Below are 21,336 nucleotides of genomic sequence, written 5' to 3'. Positions count from 1 at the left end.
GTTGATGCAGAGTTTTTTACTTCCAGGAAGCCATAAAGATAGTTCCGCACAGTCGTCTTGTAAACAAAATGCGTGTTTATGGAATTTCGGAACGAGAATGAGAATGGACTGAAACCATGGTGGCAGACAGAAAAAAGGACGGGCGCAGCGAAAGAAACATCTGTTGCACCTCGACAATGTGGAATTGTTCTGGCAGAGAATTACCTAGCTATATAAGGTTTTAAACAGGCAACTCATTTGTACTTGGATGTCACGAAATTATAACTTGTTATGAAATGAGAGAAGACTTAAAGGCACTTGTGCAAAAGCCGACATACGAGTCTCACCAATCATTGCAGTCAGTAACATTTGTCAACTTGAAAGCCTGAGACTAATCTTTGCTTTAGCCCGTGAGTTCATAAGAGACGCGGCACCGGAGTTTATGCTCCGAAATGTTATCCCTTTATATAAAATGTGATCCATGTTTGAATAAACGCAATATGACTAACGTTTTCTAGAGTTTAGAAGTGGCAAGAACTTTCCTAAACCGCGACGGAATAATATAAGGGAATTTAACATGAGTTGACCAAGACAAAAGTAATCTTGCAATGAATCTCGCATAGTTCTTAACTATACACGCGTAACAATTACATCTTATGAATACAATTCGTGCTATGCAAGTAATTTTGCTCTCTATATCCTACAACACCTAATAATTAAAGAAAAAAAAAACTTGGCAAGTATGATAGCATAAATCATCTCGCTGTCTCCGTCTTTCCTGCCTCGTATTTCGAACTTGAACAGCATCACAACTTTATCTGCATAGCTGAACACTCTATTTAAGAACATTATCATCTCTTCCTAGGGCTGCTTATCCCCTCAGTGTCTTAGATACAAGCAAAGTAAATGTGTACATTCCAGTAACATAGCTCTTGAGTGAACACATGTGGAGGTATGGATCACGGAGTAAGTTAATTTGAACATAGTCCCGGGGAAATAAAAATAAAAATTCCAAATTTCGCTCACAGATAATTTAATGTTCAATTCACATATTAGCATTAATGGCCAAAATATGATCTGATCAGTGGAAGAACAGCTACTTGAAACCTTGGATGAATGAGATGAAATGGGATACTTGTTCCCAGTGTTCTGAAAAGTTACAAATACCACGTTCAAATCGACTGGAAAATGTACCGCGGAAAGAAATCTGATACTCTGTAATCTGGAAAACGATTCACTTCCAATCACGTAAATACAGCGCAGGCGTGCAAACCAGCAACTCTCTTACCAAAATTCAAAAAGAAGTCGGTTGACTACGCCCAGTTCACGGTCAGAGCTAACCGCGACTATACTACCAGATAGAGTCGGTTCATCAACATCGCGGCAGCAGTTGGAAAGCAAGAGGCTGTCTCCCTTCCGTTCAAGAGACCTCGCGATCCAATAGTTGGCGTCATGTTTCCCTTTGGTTAAGGCCCGTCAGACCTCGCACGACTTCTTAAGACATAATTCTCAGTTTCCAGGCGGAGATGTGCTACTCCAGCAGACGGGTAAGTGACTACAGATTCTTTAAGGCAGACAAGCACACACGAATACGCGACAGCAGACGCCTTTCGAACTGTCTTAGAATACGTGTCGGGAGCGGTTTAAGGTGGAATGATCACGTGAATATAGGTATGGGAAAACGAGGTACCAGATGATGTGTTGGCAGAAGAGCCAACACCGTATAGCTAGAGGAGGCCGAAATGCACGCGTTAAAGCTCACGCAGGCTGGCGTGAGGTCTGGAAAATGACAAGGAATTATAGTAGCCAAAAATAGTACATAGATTCTGGAATACTTAACTTTATTCCATAATTGGTGAACATCGCTCTTGTTGATACATTATATAATCTCAATATAAACTGGTAATGGCGCCTTGCTAGGTCGTAGCAAATGACGTAGCTGAAGGCTATGCTAACCAACGTCTCGGCAAATGAGAGCGTAGTTGTCAGTATAGCATCGCTAGCAAAGTCGTCTGTACAACTGGGGCGAGTGCTAGGAAGTCTCTCTAGACCTGCCGTGTGGCGGCGCTCGGTCTGCAATCACTGACAGTGGCGACACGCGGGTCCGACGACGTATGCTAACGGACCGCGGCCGATTTAAAGGCTACCACCTAGCAAGTGTGGTGTCTGGCGGTGACACCACACTGAGAGAGAGAGAGAGAGAGAGAGAGAGAGAGATGATATGAGAGAGGAGAGGCAAAGAAGAGCTATGTGATTGGTCACTTGATCTATTACTCAGTGCAAGAACGTCATAAATGTTCTCAACAAACTTCGTTGGATGACGCTTCAAGAAAGCTGTACATAGTTGAGTTTCTTACTTCCAGTATTCCTGTGTGGGTTTACCAGTACATTACTTCCTCTTGCATCTCGCGTAATGACCATGATAGCAAAATTACAGAAATTCGATCTTATACAGAGGGTACCGACAATCCACTAATGACACATCACGCACCTTCGTGCACCATTAGGTGTCTTGCAGAATACAAACTTGCATCTGAGGTAGCTTTCAGTCTCTGACTCCATGTGTATAAAGCGTAAAACACTTCCTTCCTTCCCCCATGACATTTTCTACAGTACTATCACTTTTCTCTTCTACAGTTTGTCGCCCACCATGAAAGGTGAGACGCCGACCGCCACAGAAGTACGTTTCACGTGCTCCAAATTTCGGGCCGTTCTTGATGCTTGTCAGATAAACGGCCCGACGATCGCCGGTGTCAGTCAGCCTCGTCATCCAGATACATAGGCAGTATCGAGACATCCGCAATTCAATACTTTTCTGTTAGCCTCCGGTGTCCACGTTCATAGCTACATCAGGAACAGTGAAGGAAAGCAAGTTCCATCACTATACCAAAATATTTCACTAATTTCCGCAGTACCCATCTCTGGTTTTTTGTTACGGAAGTGTTACACCGTGAAGCATCGGTCCGATACTTATCAATCTTTCTAGAGACGTTCAGTTCAGGACAGATATGAATGAGTAAACATTCGTGTCCACGAACAATATCTGCCACAATTCTTAAGCTTGGCTATAGCTTCCACAGCTGTATTACAGTAAATCTGAAGAGGATGAAAAAAATCAATCAGTTTCAAGTAAAGTTTTATTGGAACCCTTGATCTAGGTTTCGACAATTCTAAAATTATCTGCTTCAGAAAGTGTAACGGACCTTATTGTCTACTTTGGAAAGTGTAATTGTCCTTGTTACATCACATCCTGATCAAGTATATCGAATAAAGTCAAACGGATCTTGTGATAGAGACATACATCTTATGAAAAATAATCACAAACCTTGACTTAGGATTACAGCGCCATAATACTACCGGCGTGCAGATCAAATACCAAGTGTAATGGCATAAGACCCTTATATTAATAGGTCACTGCACTTGGTACTTGCCGGCCGCATTGGCCGAGCGGTTCTAGACGCTTCAGTCTGGAACCGCGCGACCGCTACGGTCGAAGCTTCGAATCCTGCCTCGGGTATGGATGTGTGTCATGTCCTTAGGTTAGTTAGGTTTAAGTAGTTCTAAGTTCTAGGGGGCTGATGACCTTAGATGTTACGTCCCGTAGTGCTTAGAGCCATTTGAACCATTTGAAACTTGGTACTTGATAGGCACACCTATAATGCTATACTCCTACAGTCCTAAGTCACGGCTTGTGATTGTTAAGACGGGTGTCTCATATGACAAGAGCCCTTTGGCTTTCTTTAATGTAATTAATCACTATCTGATACAACAAGAAGAAAATTTTAAAATTCATGAAAATTATTCGTACTTGCAAGTATAGACAACGATCAGCTGTGTAACGGAATGGCTACAAAGAAGATTTGTGCTGAACCGGGACTCGAACCCGGATTTCCCGCTTATGAGGAGCGGTCGCCTTGCTATAAGGCTATGAATCACGGCCAGACTCAAAACTCCATACGTCGCCAACCATTTGTCTACAACCTGCACTCATACATTCATTATGTATATTCCCGTAAAGGGGAGTCATTTTAATTGGAAGTCGCTTGCCCGGTGTCGGCGGATAAATACAGCATTACGGTGTCTGTACAGTATTGCGTCATACTTATGACCTACAAAGACACAGCAGTACCGAATTTTGAAACTGTCGAAACTTAGGTCAAGGTTTCTAGTAAACATTTATTTGCAAGTGGTTGGTTGATTTTTTCCAAGCTCTCCACATTTAGATCAGCATAGTTGTGGTTCTTACCCCACGAGGTCGAACATACTCTTATAGTTGTGGCACAGAAGCAGAACGCTTCCAAATGTCATATAGCGTAATTTCTTTCCATGTCTGGATATTTGCTGTAACAGTACATGAAGATCGCTGACTACGAAGGTAGACATTTATGAGAGCCGTGGTAGATTTATAATGTAACCAGTACTGTATTCTTTACAGACGAATGGAAAAACTGGTAGAATCCGACCTCGGGGAAGATCAGTTCGGATTCCGTAGAAATATTGGAACACGTGAGGCAATACTGACCTTACGACTTATCTTAGAAGAAAGATTAAGGAAAGGCAAACCTACGTTTCTAGCATTTGTAGACTTAGAGAAAGCTTTTGACAATGTTGACTGGCATACTCTCTTTCAAATTCTAAAGGTGGCAAGGATAAAATTCATGGAGCGAAAGGATATTTACATTTTGTACAGAAACCAGATGGCAGTTATAATAGTCGAGGGGCATGAAAGGGAAGTAGTGGTTGGGAAGGGAGTGAGACAGGGTTGTAGCCTCTCCCCAATGTTATTCAATCTGTATATTGAGCGAGAGGTAAAGGAAACAAAAGAAAAATTCGGAGTAGGTATTAAAATCCATGGAGAAGAAATAAAAACTTTGAGGTTCGCCGATGACATTGTAACTCTGTCAGAGACAGCAAAGGACTTGGAAAAGCAGTTTAACGGAATGGACAGTGTCTTGAAAGGAGGGTATAAGATGAACATCAACAAAAGCAAAACGAGGATAATGGAATGTAGTCGAATTAAGTCGGGTGGTGCTGAGGGAATTAGATTAGGAAATGAGACACTTAAAGTAGTAAAGGAGTTTTGCTATTTGGGGAGCCAAATAACTGATGATGGTCGAAGTAGAGAAGATATAAAATGTACACTGGTAATGGCAAGGAAAGCGTTTCTGAAGAAGAGAAATTTGTTAACATCGAGTATAGATTTAAGTGTCAGGAAGTCATTTCTGAAAGTATTCGTATGGAGTGTAGCCATGTATGGAAGAGAAACACGGACGATAAATAGTTTGGACAGGAAAAGAATAGAAGCTTTCGAAATGTGGTGCTACAGAAGAATTCTGAAGATTAGATGGTAGATCACATAACTAATGAGGAGGTACTGAATAGAATTGGGGAGAAGAGGAGTTTGTGGCACAACCTGATGAGAAGAAGGGACCGGTTGGTAGGACATGTTCTGAGGCATCAAGGGATCACAAATTTAGTATTGGAGGGTAGCTTGGAGGGTAAAAATCGTAGAGGGAGACCAGGAGATGAATACACTAAGCAGATTCAGAAGGATGTAGGTTGCAGTAGGTACTGGGAGATGAAGAAACTTGCACAGGATAGGGTAGCATGGAGAGCTGCATCAAACCAGTCTCAGGACTGAAGACCATAACAACAACAACAACATTGTATTGTATGGAACTGGGGACCTACAAACGAAGGAGAGGCTTCGTCCCCGCCATAGCCCGCAGTGGTACACAACCCGACAACAGGCTACAACACCCCACCGCCGCCCCACATCGAACCCAGGGTTATTGTATGGGTGGGCCCCCTTTGGACCCCCCGGGAACGTCTCACACCAGCCGAGTGTAACCCCAACGTTTGCGTGGTAATTATGGCGTACGCGTAAGTGTTTGCGCAGCAATCGCCGACATACTGTAACTGAGACGGAATATGGGGAACCGGTCCGCATTCACCGAGGCATATTCAAAACTGCCTTATAAACCATCCACAGGCTGGCCGGCACACCGAACCTCGACACTAATCCGCCGGCCGGATTCGTGCCCGAGGACCGTCGTACCTTCCCGCCCGGAAAGCAGAGCGTTAGACCGCACGACTAACCAGGCGGGCGAATTTAACCAGTAACCAGCCACAACTACGGTTTTAAAATCGTTGATTTAAATTTGTCTGTTTCGGATTTCTTACAAGCACATCTTCAGTCATTAGTACAGATTTCCTATCCTTCCTGTTGCGACCTCGTTATGTACTTATTACTTATGTGCAGATAGGCCACATTTTGTAAAAGATGAGCATGTGTGCTGTTAGAAAACGTGCAATAGTTTGTGTTAAAGCAGTTTCCAGTGAGCGGTGTCTTTCTGAGGTCTCGTTACCACACCAAAATTGCCTAAGTGAATGGATTCCACAGATGTTAGCGAGGAATCGCTCCAATCCGCAATGGCGTATGGGAGGCCCTCATGAAGACCAGTCCCTCCCCCCCCCCCCCTCCCCCTCTATGAGCTCCACATAAAGGGTGTTGAGCATTAAATAAGCTCTTCAGAGCCATATCTGTGGCTCGTGGCTGTTTAAATTATAAACCTTATAATGAAATGAATGAACACGTCTTCCTATTGCATCCCAGATACGCTATGTAGGTGACAAATGACAGACCACTCAACAATCAGTTCATTCCTCAACCCTTGTGTGGTGGAAACTGCAGTGTGGGTCCTTGCATTATTGTGATGGAAAATACCATTTTACATCCCCATCATGAAGGTACGACAACAGCGTTTATCATTCTGTGCCCATACTGTTGGGCACTTAGCCTCCTTCCAACAATTAGGAAATCAGCCATGTTGTCGTACCAAGGAACTATATAGAAGATGAGTAAAAGTCGATCTCAAAAATCGCTGCTTCTGTGGTCTTTCACTGAGTCGTCTTGAGCGCATTGGCTACGATATGCACGCCACAAACAGAGGCGAGACTCATTGCTGAACACCACAGTGTCCCAGCTGACTCTGGCTTTACACAATGGAAATGTTTGTTGTATGTAGCTTCTGTGTCAGCCCACGGCGATTCGAGATATCAACCGAGCTTCCACTAATCTGTTCTCGACACAACAGAATTCAACTGTTATCATTCGCTTATTGGTCAGAGACAGTCAATAATCCTATGCACTTTTCGTGATGTAGTCCTTCTGAAAGGACTGTTATCACGTTATTGTCCTGAGCCGACCTCGCCGCCACTCGTTCTGCAGGTTTTGGGCAGTGTGCGATCTGCTGGTATGGTGCTTCCAAGATTGCAAAATGGCAGAGATCAGGTTTCAAGCTACTGTCCACGGATTCTTGTGTTCCGCCAGCTTTGCTATTACCAACTGAGCTATCCAGGCTTTTCTTATAACCCACTATCAGACCGCTACTTCCTTCATCCTTCAGTGCCTCGCCTTTACTCTTCCCTGCAGAGTAATTCATTGCGGAAATATTGGGTCCTCCCTACTAAGGAATCATATTACGGAATTTAGTGTAGACCAGACGTCCTACTTGCGTTTGTATCGTTTGTGTTTGTTGCACGCATACACTACCAGAAAAAATAGTACACCATTTTAATTGTTTCTAGTTCACTCAATATTTATTTTTGCAATAGTGGATATGGAGTTCATGAAATGATTACATTTACAGATCAACAGCACAAGCGGTTCCGAGATACCAGGTAACAACCCATGCTGAAATTCTCGTACTCGTGCCGTATAGCCTCCAAGAGCGACAATGCAGTGACTGACTCTGGCATCCAGTCGATCGTTCACATGGCAAACACTGTCCTGGAATGGGCTGTTCCACGCCTGTTTGACCTGTTCACATAGTTCCGTAAGCGATGTTGGTTGACGAGTTGCACGAGCCACCTCTCGTCCCATCACATCCCGCAAGTGCTAGATTTGAGTCCGAAAATCGTACTGGCCAGAGAAGTTGCTGCACATCTTGCAGAGCACGTTGAGTTTCACGGGCAGTGTATGAGCGTGCGTTATCCTGTTGGAACAACATATCACTGTCCCGTTGCAAGAACGGAAAATCACGGGACTGACAACATTCTGCACGTACCGAGAGCTGGTTAGCATCCCCTCCAAAAGAACCGAAGTTGAACGGGGGTCGTAGCAATTAGGACTGGGTTGGGGTCAGTATTAGAGATGGGGGATCCGCTCCTGAACTGATTCATAGAGTTGAATCTTTCAAAGGAGTGAACAATCAGTGATTCAGAAAAAAAGAACGGTAGCTCCAAACGTTTCCCACGGCAGAGAGAGAGAGAGAGAGAGAGAGAGAGAGAGAGAGAGACGGAGAGATGGAGCATATCAGCGGCGCCTCTGCTGGTCACAGCACAGTGCACGCCACACAACACAGCTGGCGCCGGCCTCTGCCCTGCTTCTACCTTGGCTGCCTGCATTGTGCAGTGCCCCATTGGATTTTGTGTTTCACATATGCCGTGCCGTCTCTGTGCGTCCTCTGCCGCGTGCAGTGTCTGGCGCAGCTTAACTTAGCATCTCACTCTGTCGGCGATCGTTTCAGTGGCACGTCCTACCCTCTGGGCAGTTGATGCGAGCAACAGGACAGAGAGCCTCCTAGCGGGGAACATAAGAACTACTTACAACAACCTGCTCGCAAGAGAACGGACGATTTGTCTCGGAGCGTGTGACTGGTGGCCGTTCACCGCTCCCCCCACCCTCGGAACTCGCCCGCTCAACGCTCACCCCACAGTTCTCGACTCTAGCCAGAGCATTGAGCAAAGCAATTCAGGTGTCACTCTGGTCTCTGCAGTCTTAGCTCACGCAGTAATACAGCTTGTGGCTCGACCTACTCGACTCAGCGCCTCTGCATCGGAGTTCGTCTCTACTGGATATTGTTCTTCGTAGTAATACCGCTATGTATATTACATTATTTGTTATGTATACATCATTTGTTTTTATTTTATTTTTATTTGTTTAAACTGATCAGATTAGGTTCCTGACGACTCCTCTTACTATAGGATTTTTATTATGGACACTCGAATTTACGCTTTAATTACGAGCGAACCGACAAACGTATTGCAAAATGTCATACACCAATATTTTCCTTGTTTTATTCTGCGTAAGGCTATATGCAGCACTTTAGTCTTACAGTCAAATTTATATATATTTTTTTCTTATTTTGGTACGGATTTTGCGATTTTAGGCGTCTTTGGAAGGAAACGTTCACTTTAAAAATATATGGCTTGCGATGTATTTGTACGAGGTTAATGAAATTTTAATACATTATAGCCAAATATATTGTTAATGTAAATCTCAAGTTACAACATTTTCTGATCACCCAAAAAACCACGATAGTGCAAAATAAATCAATAATCAAAAACTTTGTCATATTGTGGAAATTTCAATAAACAATACAAAATTCTTACTCATTATCTGTGTTACTTCAAAATAGGATCAAATAAGATCAAAATACAGGTATAGTACTGGAATAAACCAAGTTTAAAGGGCAATGTGCCTTCCATTTATTTTCTATTGTGAATGAGTGGTGAGTCATGAAAAAGAGCTAGTTCATTTCAGGGAGTGAACAGTTCTGATCCGATCTCTGAAAAGAACAGTTTTGCCCATCTCTAGTCAGTATATCTTGGACGAATGCACTCTACGAGACAGTGCTCACGAGGTCCACGTTGTAGGCGCAAACGACCATCATTTGCATGCAGGCAGAATATTCTTTCATTGTTGAAGATCACGGTGCGCTGTTCCATCTTCACAGTGATGCTCTGACGGCACCAGTCGAGCCTTGCTCGTCAGTGATGTGGCGTGAGTGGAAGACTGGCTAGAGGTGTGCGTTCTCGCATTCTCACTGCTAAAACCGATTCGCAACACGTCTTGGCTCACAAGCCCACTGATCCGTAATGTGGCAGCTGTACGATCCAGCACAGCTGTCGTTACAGTGCGACGATCCTGGCTGACGTCTGTGCTGAGTGGACGTCCAGAACCTAGTCTACGAGCGTGAGAGTGTTCATGTGACCGCTGATACCAGCATTGTTGCAAAACTGACTCAACACTTGCAACTTCTGTAGCAGTTCTCCAAACGGACCAACCTGGCACATGGAAAGCCACAATTTGACCCTTTTCGGACTCGCTCAGTTGGCTGCAGGAAGCACGACTGGCTTGGTTGGAAGCTTGTTTCACACGCTTCCACCACACTGAGCCTTCCGGCTGTGAGCATTCCCTATAAAAGGGTAGACATGGCGCTCTGGTAGCTATACCACTACGCTATTAGCGGACGACGTTGAAACCATTATCGGTACATCTACTACCTCCCGCCCAACCCCGCCCCCCACCCCCATGTGTAATATACCGTTTTCGAATCAAAATCGACGTCGTCTTTTCAGGTGCACTGTCGTTTTCCGGCAGTGTATGACATACATGTTTTTCGTTTAGGCCTTTAGAGACGATGTGGAGCATTTCTGAAAGTCTTTATTGCAGCCCAAAGTCGTTTCACTCTTTCCCTGGCCCTCTCCTTTCTCTCCTCTGTCCAGTCGCTGTTCTGGAAGGCCTTAAACTTGTTGATTAGAGATCTGTCCTTTGATCGGTTAGAGGTGTCTTGCTCATCTTCTAATGCTCTTGAGGGCTTTCCTGACGTTTTTGAACCATTACTCACAGAATAATATAATTTTGAATGTTGTCCCAGGAAATACGTAGCATGGTTGGTCACATGGTTTTCTATGTCAAGGATTCTACACATTTAATCCAGCTCATACGGGAATAGCAAGTACCAGATATGGATCTTAGGGTTAACTTTGACGTAAAGTCTTTGTTTAACAGCGTGCCAATACCTGAAGCAATCAACATCGAGGAGGAGCAAGTACCGCCATACATAATGCGATCTGGTACAACTGTGCTTGTCATCAACATATTTCACCTGGCAGGGCAAATTTCATGAGCAGACAGGCGGACTGCAATTCGGGTTCCCTTTCATTCGTAGCTACTGACATATTCATGGAAGCTGCAGGCTGAGGTACGTGGACGACACGTTCGTCATATGGGCGCATGGGGTAGTAGAACTGCGCAGATTTCATGAGGACCTCAACAGCTTACAAAAAAATACACAATTCACGCTAAAAGTGTTTTTTAGAATAAGGAAGCAATTTCCTCTCTGTATGTAGGGATGGACAGAACATCCAGCAATAAAATAGGGCATAAAGTCTACTGGACACCACCAACACACAATAAGGTACCGGTAGGCGAACTCGCAACACCAATCAACGCAAAAGAACGCTGTTCTATGCACACTGACAGACGGAGCTCACCGGATTTGTGACGCTAACTTCATACAACACGAACTGGACAAGTTCAGGACAATATTCCGTGCCCATGCATACAGCAACAGAAACACAGTACGAGAACGAGGCACAGCGAGCACAAAACAGACGAATGTACTGAAGAAACCCTCCTTGTAGCTCGCCTACCTTAGATGATAGGCGTCAGGGATCGTGTAGGGAAGGTTCTCCCGCAAGATCCGAGATCGGTTGAGGCCTATGAAGGATCCTGTAGATACTCTCCACAGTACAGGTGTCTATGTACTTCGGTGTGAATGCGAAAGAGACCCATTAGCACTCGCACAGCGGAGCACACACTTTTGGTTAAGACTGAGGCAGAACAAAAAAAAATTAGCCGTATTTGAATACGACCAGGAATGTGGCCGTTCTACTAATTTTCAAGAGCCTCGCTTGCTTGCTGGCCAACTGTGGATGCAGCGGCGGAAAATAAGAGAGGCTATTTAAATAATTGAACGCCATAACAACATGAACAGGGAGGATGGCTACAAGTTACTTACGGCCTGGCTGCCGACAATTCCAGCCTAGTGGAGCGCGTATGTTGGCAAGCGAACAGCACCACTTGACCCCCGTACAACGCCATAAAAAGCGGCCAACGAGAGAACAGCCGTGCAGCCTTAACGTCTCATTGCAGGCTAACACTAACCCATGGATACTCAGCCTTAACCTCTCATTGCAGGCTAACACTAACCCAAGGATACTAGCCTTAACGTCTCATTGCAGGCTAACACTAACCCATGGATACTAGCTGCCGATTTGTTAATGCCTACCAGTCACCTAACAGAGTTACCCACCAATCACCTACCAGAATAGCACGGGTAATAGCGTACTGTAGAGCTATTCCTCTCCACAGCAACCTCTTCAAGTTGTCAGTGACGTCCCAGATATGTGACGTCGGTAAGAGAGAGATACAGAACTCGAATAAATTTAAATAACAAACTGAACTGTTAAATTATTTAAACACAAATTTATAATGTAGAACGAATTATTGACTTAATGAAAGCCAGGAGTACAAAAATATTATGTAAGCAAATAAAAACAAATTTTGAAAATATTTCCATTTACATTTCCTTCAAATAAGATCAATTATTTGTGTCCACAAAAGTTGGCAGGTCTAGCCGTGGTTCGCGTGTACGGAAGAGGCTGAAAAAGTATGTGAGGAGCACTATTCAGAAAATTTTGAAAACCAGCATTTAACGCTGACTGTAAGGGGATTCCACTGCCACCAACGTACACTTCGCGTAAGGACCACGAAGATGAGATCATAGATACTAGGGCTGGTACGGAGGCATACAGACAATTGGTATTCCCTCGCTCAGTTTACGAGTGGAACAGGAAAGGGAATGATTAGTAGTGGTACAGGGTACCCTCCGCCATGCACCATTCGTTGGCTTCCGCGGTATGTATGCTGATGTAGATTCAATCCCGTAAAGTGAGTGAAATCATTCATATAGTTGACATAGCCAAATAGACTAGTTTCATTCGGTCGTTTCATTCGAAGGACAAAAACAGACTGAACAAAAATACAAGATATAAAATGCAAATTTGACCCATCTATTGATTTCACTTTAAACGCAAATGTCAACCTGTTTGAGTCTTGGAACATCTTCAATGATAAAATGGTTTAAGCCACCACACTACATTAGTCATTACTTAATTAATGTGTAGTGCATGGCATGAATAACAATATACACAACACAGAACTTTCAGAAGCAAACATACAGATATTTGGGTTGAAAATAAAGGCAGCTTGACAGTCGCCTTCCAAAAATGTTTAAAAAACAATATTCTGGGCAACCGAATGTTAAAACCAATCAGTTCCCCCATCACTACACATAAATAATGTTGGCGATAGGCGTCTGCTAGGTAGCGGTCATTTATTTCTGATCCTGCTTGGATGAAATGACTGTAAAAACGACCAAAACCTCTCTTTTACAGTCGAGAGTCAAGGGGAAAGCTGCATCTCGTAAGACACAATACAGGAACAGGAGCGGGAGGACAACTTATGTACCTGTTAATTTCACGAAGCATCGTTTCTTTGCTCGGTTTTTGCACCCCCTCCGTGGTGGCTATAGAGTTCGACAGTATACGGAGGGCGATGCGCAGTGACCGAGTTTCGTCCAAAGCGCTGGGTGAGTTCATTTGTTTGTTCAGAAGGGGAGGCCTACATTGTTTGCCCGCTTTCGGCCGATCACTGAAGCGCTGCAATTTCAGAATCGAGGTGAGCGCCCTGCAGTTTTTCTCACACGATGTTGCAGAAACTAAAAAAATAATTTTTGCGTTACTTATCGATTTAAATGTCAGCTTCATGATGACGTGCACATCACTTCGTCAATAATCATAGTTGTTGATTGTTATATGTGTACTCAAGTAAAACGCTGTACGAAATTCGAAAACGTTTGTCATGAAAAATAGGGGTCGCTATGATTTTAGCGTTTGGTGCATATTACATTACATGCTGCTGTGTATAAAACTTAGCTAACGTACTTTAGGCACGTGTGGAGGTCTCAATCTGTCACCAATCTCGGGAGAATTGATCTGATGTAGCACACTCATTTGCAATCGCGTGCGCCAGTGATAAGGCCAGAATGACATACCTGTAACATTCCTCACATTTCATGAACGGTTTGAGGTATCGAAAAGAGATTTTGGAAAATGATAACACGCAAAGACGAGCGTATTTTGCCGTATGACTATCATGTAAAACTCCACCCTACCGTGCTATTTCACTATCTACAGACTTTTCCGATGAAAGAATGTCATTTTTAAGGACCATGGATAGCTGGTGATACGAGAAATGCCTGGGTTTTCTGAGAACATAAGAGAAGACATTACACGTTTCTTTTTGCACCGAGGATGTGCTTTCTCATAAGCTATTAATGTTAGTTTTTCTCAGTTCCTCACTTAATAAATCACGGTTTTAGATTTCTCTCACGATTGCAAAAAATGGTTCAAATGGCTCTAAGCACTATGGGACTTAACATCTGAGGTCATCAGTGCCGTAGACTTAGAACTACTTAAACCTAGCTAACCTAAGGACATCACACACATCAATGCCCAAGGCAGGATTCGAACCTGCGACCGTAGCAGCAGCGCTGTTCCGGACTGAAGCGCCTAGAACCGCTCGGTCACAGCGGCCGACCACGATTGCATCTACACAACTTGTTCTTGAGGTGACATTAAGTAAACTTCACTTTGTTTTGACAAAACAAGCAAATTTTAACAAGGCAACAAGAGAAATGTAGCTTGTTCACAAAATTCACCACTCGTTATGCTTCTCGCGGTAAGTTACCAATGGTTAACAAGCCAGGAAAAAATAAACAGCTGTTTTCTTTGCATTTGCAACGGAATTTTTTTAGGTACTAAACAAAGCAAAGATGACAGCAGATATTTACCGATGGTCACCATGCCAGTGTGGACGTGGAGGGGCACCATTTAATATTTAAGAAAATACGAACATAGGTTTCAGATTAAAGCAGTACTTCTCCTCCAGCACTCGGCATTTCCCCTATAGCGCCTGTCCGCAACCCCCACCACTACTAATCTCCCACGCCTTTCCTGCCGATTACGCATCTACTGGCCACGTCCATAGTAAAGCCGTCGGCACACGGACCGTGCATCCGAACGTTGAGCGTTGAGCGTGCTGAGTTTCTGACGTCATAGCATGGAATAGCACGTTCGGGAGTCTTTCCGAACGTGCAGAGCAATATCTGGCATGTCAGATACTCCGAGCGTGCGTCTGAGCTTTGACCAATGAGATGGCACAACGCCCCTACGTCACACGCACGCCGTCTCCCTTCAGTACAGAGTTGTGAGGTACCGTATTGGCATTAATTTCAAGCCTATATGTATATATGCCGTTTCTGAGCACCAGGAAAGTGAGGATCACTGGAAAACCCGTTGTTCGTTGTGTGATTCGTCCCAATAAAAAAATTAGAAACATCATATTCGTGGCAAAAGAATTGTTGTAACTTGCGTATAATGAGAGTAGGCTATTTGAAGGCAACGACACACTGAAGATCCACCCAAAATGCATTGTTCTTGGTACAATTTTTTATAATTAAATTTCAATTAGTAACATAATTATCTACGATTAACGTTTTTAGCAAGGGGTAAGACAATATAATTAAGTACAAGGAGCATGTTGTTGGATTAGCGTCGCCGGCACGGTAGCTGAGCGTGTTCGGTCAGCCAGCACGGTAGCTCAGCGTCTTTGGTCAGAGAGTTGGTTGGCCTCTGCAATAAAAAAACTGAGTGGCAAGATCAACACACGAACTTTAACGGATGTCATGTGACGTCCGCAAAGACCAAACAAAAAACGATCAACAACGAACAAAATACAAAAAAAGAGGGCTGCGTGCTCTCTGTAATAAAAAAAAAACCGAGTCAAGGAATCAACGATCAACATGAACATGTTTTGTGACATCCGCCCAGACCAAACGCAACGAACTTCCAATTTTTTTTTCCTAACATTCGCGTTTTTATTACGTTCTGATACTTTATTATTAGTTTAATATAAGTATATGGTATAATATTTGATGTTATGTAAATATAAGTTCACCTTTTTTTGAGGGGTGACTTTTTTCGATTGGCTTAATCTACTGGACAGCTTGCGCTACTTGTATAAAGATATTTTGCTCCTTTTTCTTTTACGCTTCGTAATTCACATGTTGCAAAGATTCTGCTACTGGGTAGGAACAGTGATCAAGTAAGACTGACTTTGGGGTATTAGTAAAATGTGGGAATGATGAAATAATGTTTATCTTATGCGGAGAAGTATTCCACATTTGAAACGCACTTTTTGTAACGGAACTTTTATAAGCCTGTGTCCTTATTGATTGGTCATGGTACTTTCCTTTTCGTGGACGCTGGAGGAAATGTGCATTTTAATAGAGCTAACGTGGGAATTTTACGTGCGCCCGTTGAGTAAACAGTGTGATTTACGAACTAGAAATATCCCTCAAACTCCCGCTGGAGAGCGTTGCGACCGCGTATACCACGTTGGGGCACACGTACCTTAAGCCGTCGGCACACGGACCGTGCTTCCGAGCGTTCAGCGTTGAGCGTGTCGAGTTTCTGACATCATAGCGTGGAATAGCACGTTCGGGAGTCTTTCCGAACGTGAAGAGCAGTATCTAGCATGTCAGCTAAACTGAGCGAGCGTCTGAGCGTTGACCAATCTGATGGCACAACGCCACCTACGTCACACGCACGCCGTCTCTCTTCAGCATGAGCTGTGAGGCACCATATTGGCCTACACGTTGTTGTTGTTGTTGTGGTCTTCAGTCCTGAGACTGGTTTGATGCAGCTCTCCATGCTACTCTATCCTGTGCAAGCTTCTTCATCTCCCAGTACCTACTGCAACCTACATCCTTCTGAATCTGCTTAGTGTATTGATCTCTTGGTCTCCCTCTACGATTTTTACCCTCCACGCTGCCCTCCAATGCTAAATTTGTGATCCCTCGATGCCTCAGAACATGTCCTACCAACCGATCCCTTCTTCTAGTCAAGTTGTGCCACAAACTTCTCTTCTCCCCAATCCTATTCAATACCTCCTCATTAGTTACGTGATCTACCCACCTTATCTTCAGCATTCTTCTGTAGCACCACATTTCGAAAGCTTCTATTCTCTTCTTGTCCAAACTAGTTATCGTCCATGCCTCACTTCCATACATGGCTACACTCCATACAAATACTTTCAGAAACGACTTCCTGACACCTAAATCTATATTCGATGTTAACAAATTTCTCTTCTTGAGAAACGCTTTCCTTGCCATTGCCAGTCTACATTTTATATCCTCTCTACTTCGACCATCATCGGTTATTTTACTCCCTAAATAGCAAAACTCCTTTACTACTTTAAGTGTCTCATTTCCTAATCTAATTCCCTCAGCATCACCCGACTTAATTTGACTACATTCCATTATCCTCGTTTTGCTTTTGTTGATGTTCATCTTATATCCTCCTTTCAAGACACCATCCATTCCGTTCAACTGCTCTTCCAAGTCCTTTGCTGTCTCTGACAGAATTACAATGTCATCGGCGAACCTCAAAGTTTTTACTTCTTCTCCATGAATTTTAATACCTACTCCGAATTTTTCTTTTGTTTCCTTTACTGCTTGCTCAATATACAGATTGAATAACATCGGGGAGAGGCTACAACCCTGTCTCACTCCTTTCCCAATCACTGCTTCCCTTTCATGCCCCTCGACTCTTATAACTGCCATCTGGTTTCTGTACACATTGTAAATAGCCTTTCGCTCCCTGTATTTTACCCCTGCCACTTTCAGAATTTGAAAGAGAGTATTCCAGTCAACATTGTCAAAAGCTTTCTCTAAGTCTACAAATGCTAGACGTATATATGTCGTTTCTGAGCACCAGCAAATTGAGAATCATTCGAAAAACTGTTGTTAACTGCGTGATTCGTTGCAATAAGTTAATGAGGGACATCATATTCGTAGCAAAAGAATTATTGTAACTTGCGTATTATGAGAGTACATCATTCGCCGGCATGGTAGCTCAGCGTGTTCGGCCAGATAGCTGGTTGTCCTCTGTAATAAAAAAAGTGAGTGGAAGAATCAACATACGAACTTGACCAGATGTCATCTGACGTCCGCAACGATCAAACAAAACGATAAAAAAAGGACAAAAAAAGCGTAGTGAGTAATGTTGATGGTTTAAGACCAAATACGTGCTGTGATGATGGTTTGCATCTCGTTAAGTCTAAATATTTTTTGCATAATATTCGCTTATATAATAGGTTCTGATGCTTTATTGTTAGTTTAATGTAAGTATATACAACAATATTTGATGTTATGTAAATATAAGTTCACCTTTTTTTGACGAGTATGTTTGTTCGATTGGCTTAATCTACAGGACAGCTTGCGCTACTTGTGTGAAGTTATTCCTTTTTTTTTGAGTTTCGTGATGTACATGTACTAAAGTTTCTGCTACTGGGTAGGAACATTGATCAAGTAAGAATGACTTCAGCGTTTTACTAAAATGTGGGGAAGATAAAATAGTGTTTATCTTATGTCGAGAACTATTGCAGATTTGTGTCCAACTGTTTCTAATGGAAGTTTTCTAAGCCTGTATCCTTATTGATTAGACATGCTACTTCCCGTTTTTTCTTAAGACATGTACATCGATATTGAAGTTTTTATATGTGTATATTACTTACAGAACAACGTGATTAGGATATGAACAATGGAGGAAATGTGCGTTTTAATAGAGCTAACGTGGGAATCTTACGCAGCCTGTTGAGTAAACAGTGTGATTTACGAACTAGAAACATCCCACAACTGCCGCTGGAGTGCTTTGCGATCGCGTATACCACGTTTCAATCTGTATATTGAGCGAGCAGTAAAGGAAACAAAAGAAAAATTCGGAGTAGGTATTAAAATCCATGGAGAAGAAATAAAAACTTTGAGGTTCGCCGATGACATTGTAATTCTGTCAGAGACAGCAAAGGACTTGGAAGAGCAGTTGAATGGAATGGACAGTGTCTTGAAAGGAGGATATCAGATGAACATCAACAAAAGCAAAACGAGGATAATTAAATGTAGTCGAATTAAGTCGGGAGATGCTGAGGGAATTAGATTAGGAAATGAGACACTTAAAGTAGTAAAGGAGTTTTGCTATTTAGGGAGAAAAATAACTGATGATGGTCGAAGTAGAGAGGGTATAAAATGTACACTGGAAATGGCAAGAAAAGCGTTTCTGAAGAAGAGAACTTTGTTAACATCGAGTATAGATTTAAGTGTCAGGAAGTCGTTTTTGAAAGTATTTGTATGGAGTGTAGCCATGTATGGAAGTGAAACATGGACGATAAATAGTCTGGACAAGAAGAGAATAGTAGCTTTCGAAATGTGGTGCTACAGAAGAATGCTGAAGATTAGATGGGTAGATCACATAACTAATGAGGAGGTATTGAATAGAATTGAGGAGAAGAGGAGTTTGTGGCACAACTTTACGAGAAGAAGGGACTGGTTGGTAGGACATGTTCTGAGGCATCAAGGGATCACAAATTTAGCATTGGAGGGCAGTGTGGAGGGTAAAAATCATAGAGGGAGACCAAGAGATGAATACACTAAGCAGATTAAGAAGGACGTAGGTTGCAGTAAGTACTGGGAGATGAAGAAGCTTGCACACGATAGAGTGCATGGAGAGCGGCGTCAAACCAGTCTCAGGACTGAAGGCCACAACAACATATACCACGTTGGGGCCCACGTACCATATGCACAAGTCACATCGTTCGTGAGCGTTCAGCAGCACGTTGAACTTGGCACGCTCAACGTTAACGTTCGACAGCGCGGTCCGTGTGCCGACGGCTTTATGCACAAGTCGCATCGTTCAGCAGCACGTTGAACTTGGCACGCTCAACGTCAACGTTCGACAGCACGGTCCGTGTGCCCACGGCTTAAGGCCCTGCCTGCACGAAGGGCGCAAACGACGCAGAGACGCGGAGGCCGGCCCACGGACGTAGCGACCGTCGCGTCACGAAAACAAAAGAGCGCCACACGGGGAGGGTGGCGCCGCACTCTCCCTGACGACGTGCAGGTGGTTGCCTGCTGGCAGGGGCAGGCGGAGGCCCTGGAGCTGCACATGGAGCTGGAGCTGGAAGCGGGGCCGCCGAGACGGACATCCCGGGCGCATAATGGCGCTGCGCGTGGCCCCGGCCCCACAAAGCGACGCCCTGATTGGCCGCGCCATTGTCGCCTGATGGATTGCACCGGCGGCTGCCCACAAAGACCGGCGCGGGGCAGGTGTGTTGTGACGTCTCCCGGTGCCACGCCGCGCTGCCCTGCGACAATACGCTCTGGCCAGGCTGCGTCATCCACCGTAGCGAGTAGTATTTAATTCTCTTTATCAAACTGCCACATTCCTTTGCTACAGTTGTCTCGTTGCAGATTAGGTACAGGAAACAGTGTGAATGGAAAGTGGTGGGTGTTTTGTGGGCATAAACCCTTTATATCATCTCAATATATTTATTGATCAAAATCAATATCTCCGAGCGCATGCACAAGATGACCCTAATAAAGCATTCAGCACTTAATTTTCCAGATTGTAAAAAGTTGATAGCTAACGGTACAGAGCGCACGATTTTATTGAATTATTTCTGCTTGCCAAACAGGCACAGTCGCTCCCACGATCAATTAACTGCTCTCAGGTAAAGAGCGACAGAAAGATACCACCACAGAGATCTTAACTAGAGTGTCATTAAACAGGAATACTGCATCAAAATAGCTTGTGTTTCAGGTTAAACTCAAGTCCTGAAAGGAGTCTACTGGCGTAAACTTACATGTGGCACCAGACTATTGTAACGATACTAATGTAAACTAAAATGAAACTATTATATTGTGAACTATGTACGTCTCTGATGGGCTCTATAAAGCGGATTGCTGACTTTGCACGACCGCAGAGCCAAAGATACTGCTTCTGGTCTTAGATTGTGGTGTTGGATGGAGTAAGAGAGGCCTCGGCGCACAGCAATGATGTGTAACTATCTGTGTGCGAAAGAGGGTCCAGTGGGCAGTTTTTTGTTTTGTGTTCTGTAAGGCCACCAAGTGTTAGATTATAATGTACTAATTTTCTCATACCAATGTTTTGTTACGCCGCACGTAAAACAGGTAGTTAAAAATGATGAGCGATTTTATAATGGAACGTAAAGTTAAATGTTGAAATGTAAGTTTAATTGTGACAAGAAAGGATACCGGATTGCTATTACAGAGAAGCTTAAAGAGTGCATGTATTATTGGAAATATAAATGTGGAAGCAGAACTCTTCTCGCAGTTAAGGTAAAGATCTTAATATTTTATTACTTCCCTTTTGCCAGCGCGTTACCGTTAATGAATTGGCTGATAACTGGTAACAGTGGGTTCTATGTTAAATAACCCCAGACTGTAAGTAAACAGATTTGATGTATAGGCTAGTCAGACATTTCCCTTTTGCAATGTTCCTAAGATTTGTTAACATAAGTATACGTAATTTGATGATTTGTCTTTATGCTTTTTAGTGATGTTAGGTAATACTTGCTTTTAAATCTCG

The 21,336-nt window shown here is 43.4% G+C and overlaps 1 protein-coding gene across 1 annotated transcript in view; it reads right to left on the bottom strand.

Moving 5' to 3' along the window:
* LOC126152088 (glypican-5-like) overlaps positions 1-21,336 on the bottom strand; it is a 1,110,366-nt gene that overhangs the window by 1,051,358 nt on the left and 37,672 nt on the right. The window contains exon 2 of the mRNA XM_049915984.1: positions 19,830-20,116. Coding sequence (XP_049771941.1) covers positions 19,830-20,116 — 287 coding nt within the window. The remainder of the gene's footprint in view (positions 1-19,829; positions 20,117-21,336) is intronic.

This window comes from Schistocerca cancellata, chromosome 2, assembly GCF_023864275.1.
Source record: "Schistocerca cancellata isolate TAMUIC-IGC-003103 chromosome 2, iqSchCanc2.1, whole genome shotgun sequence".
NCBI lineage: Eukaryota > Metazoa > Arthropoda > Insecta > Orthoptera > Acrididae > Schistocerca > Schistocerca cancellata.
The sequence above is the reverse complement of the archived record's forward strand: the minus strand, read 5'-3'. Positions and strand labels throughout refer to the sequence as shown.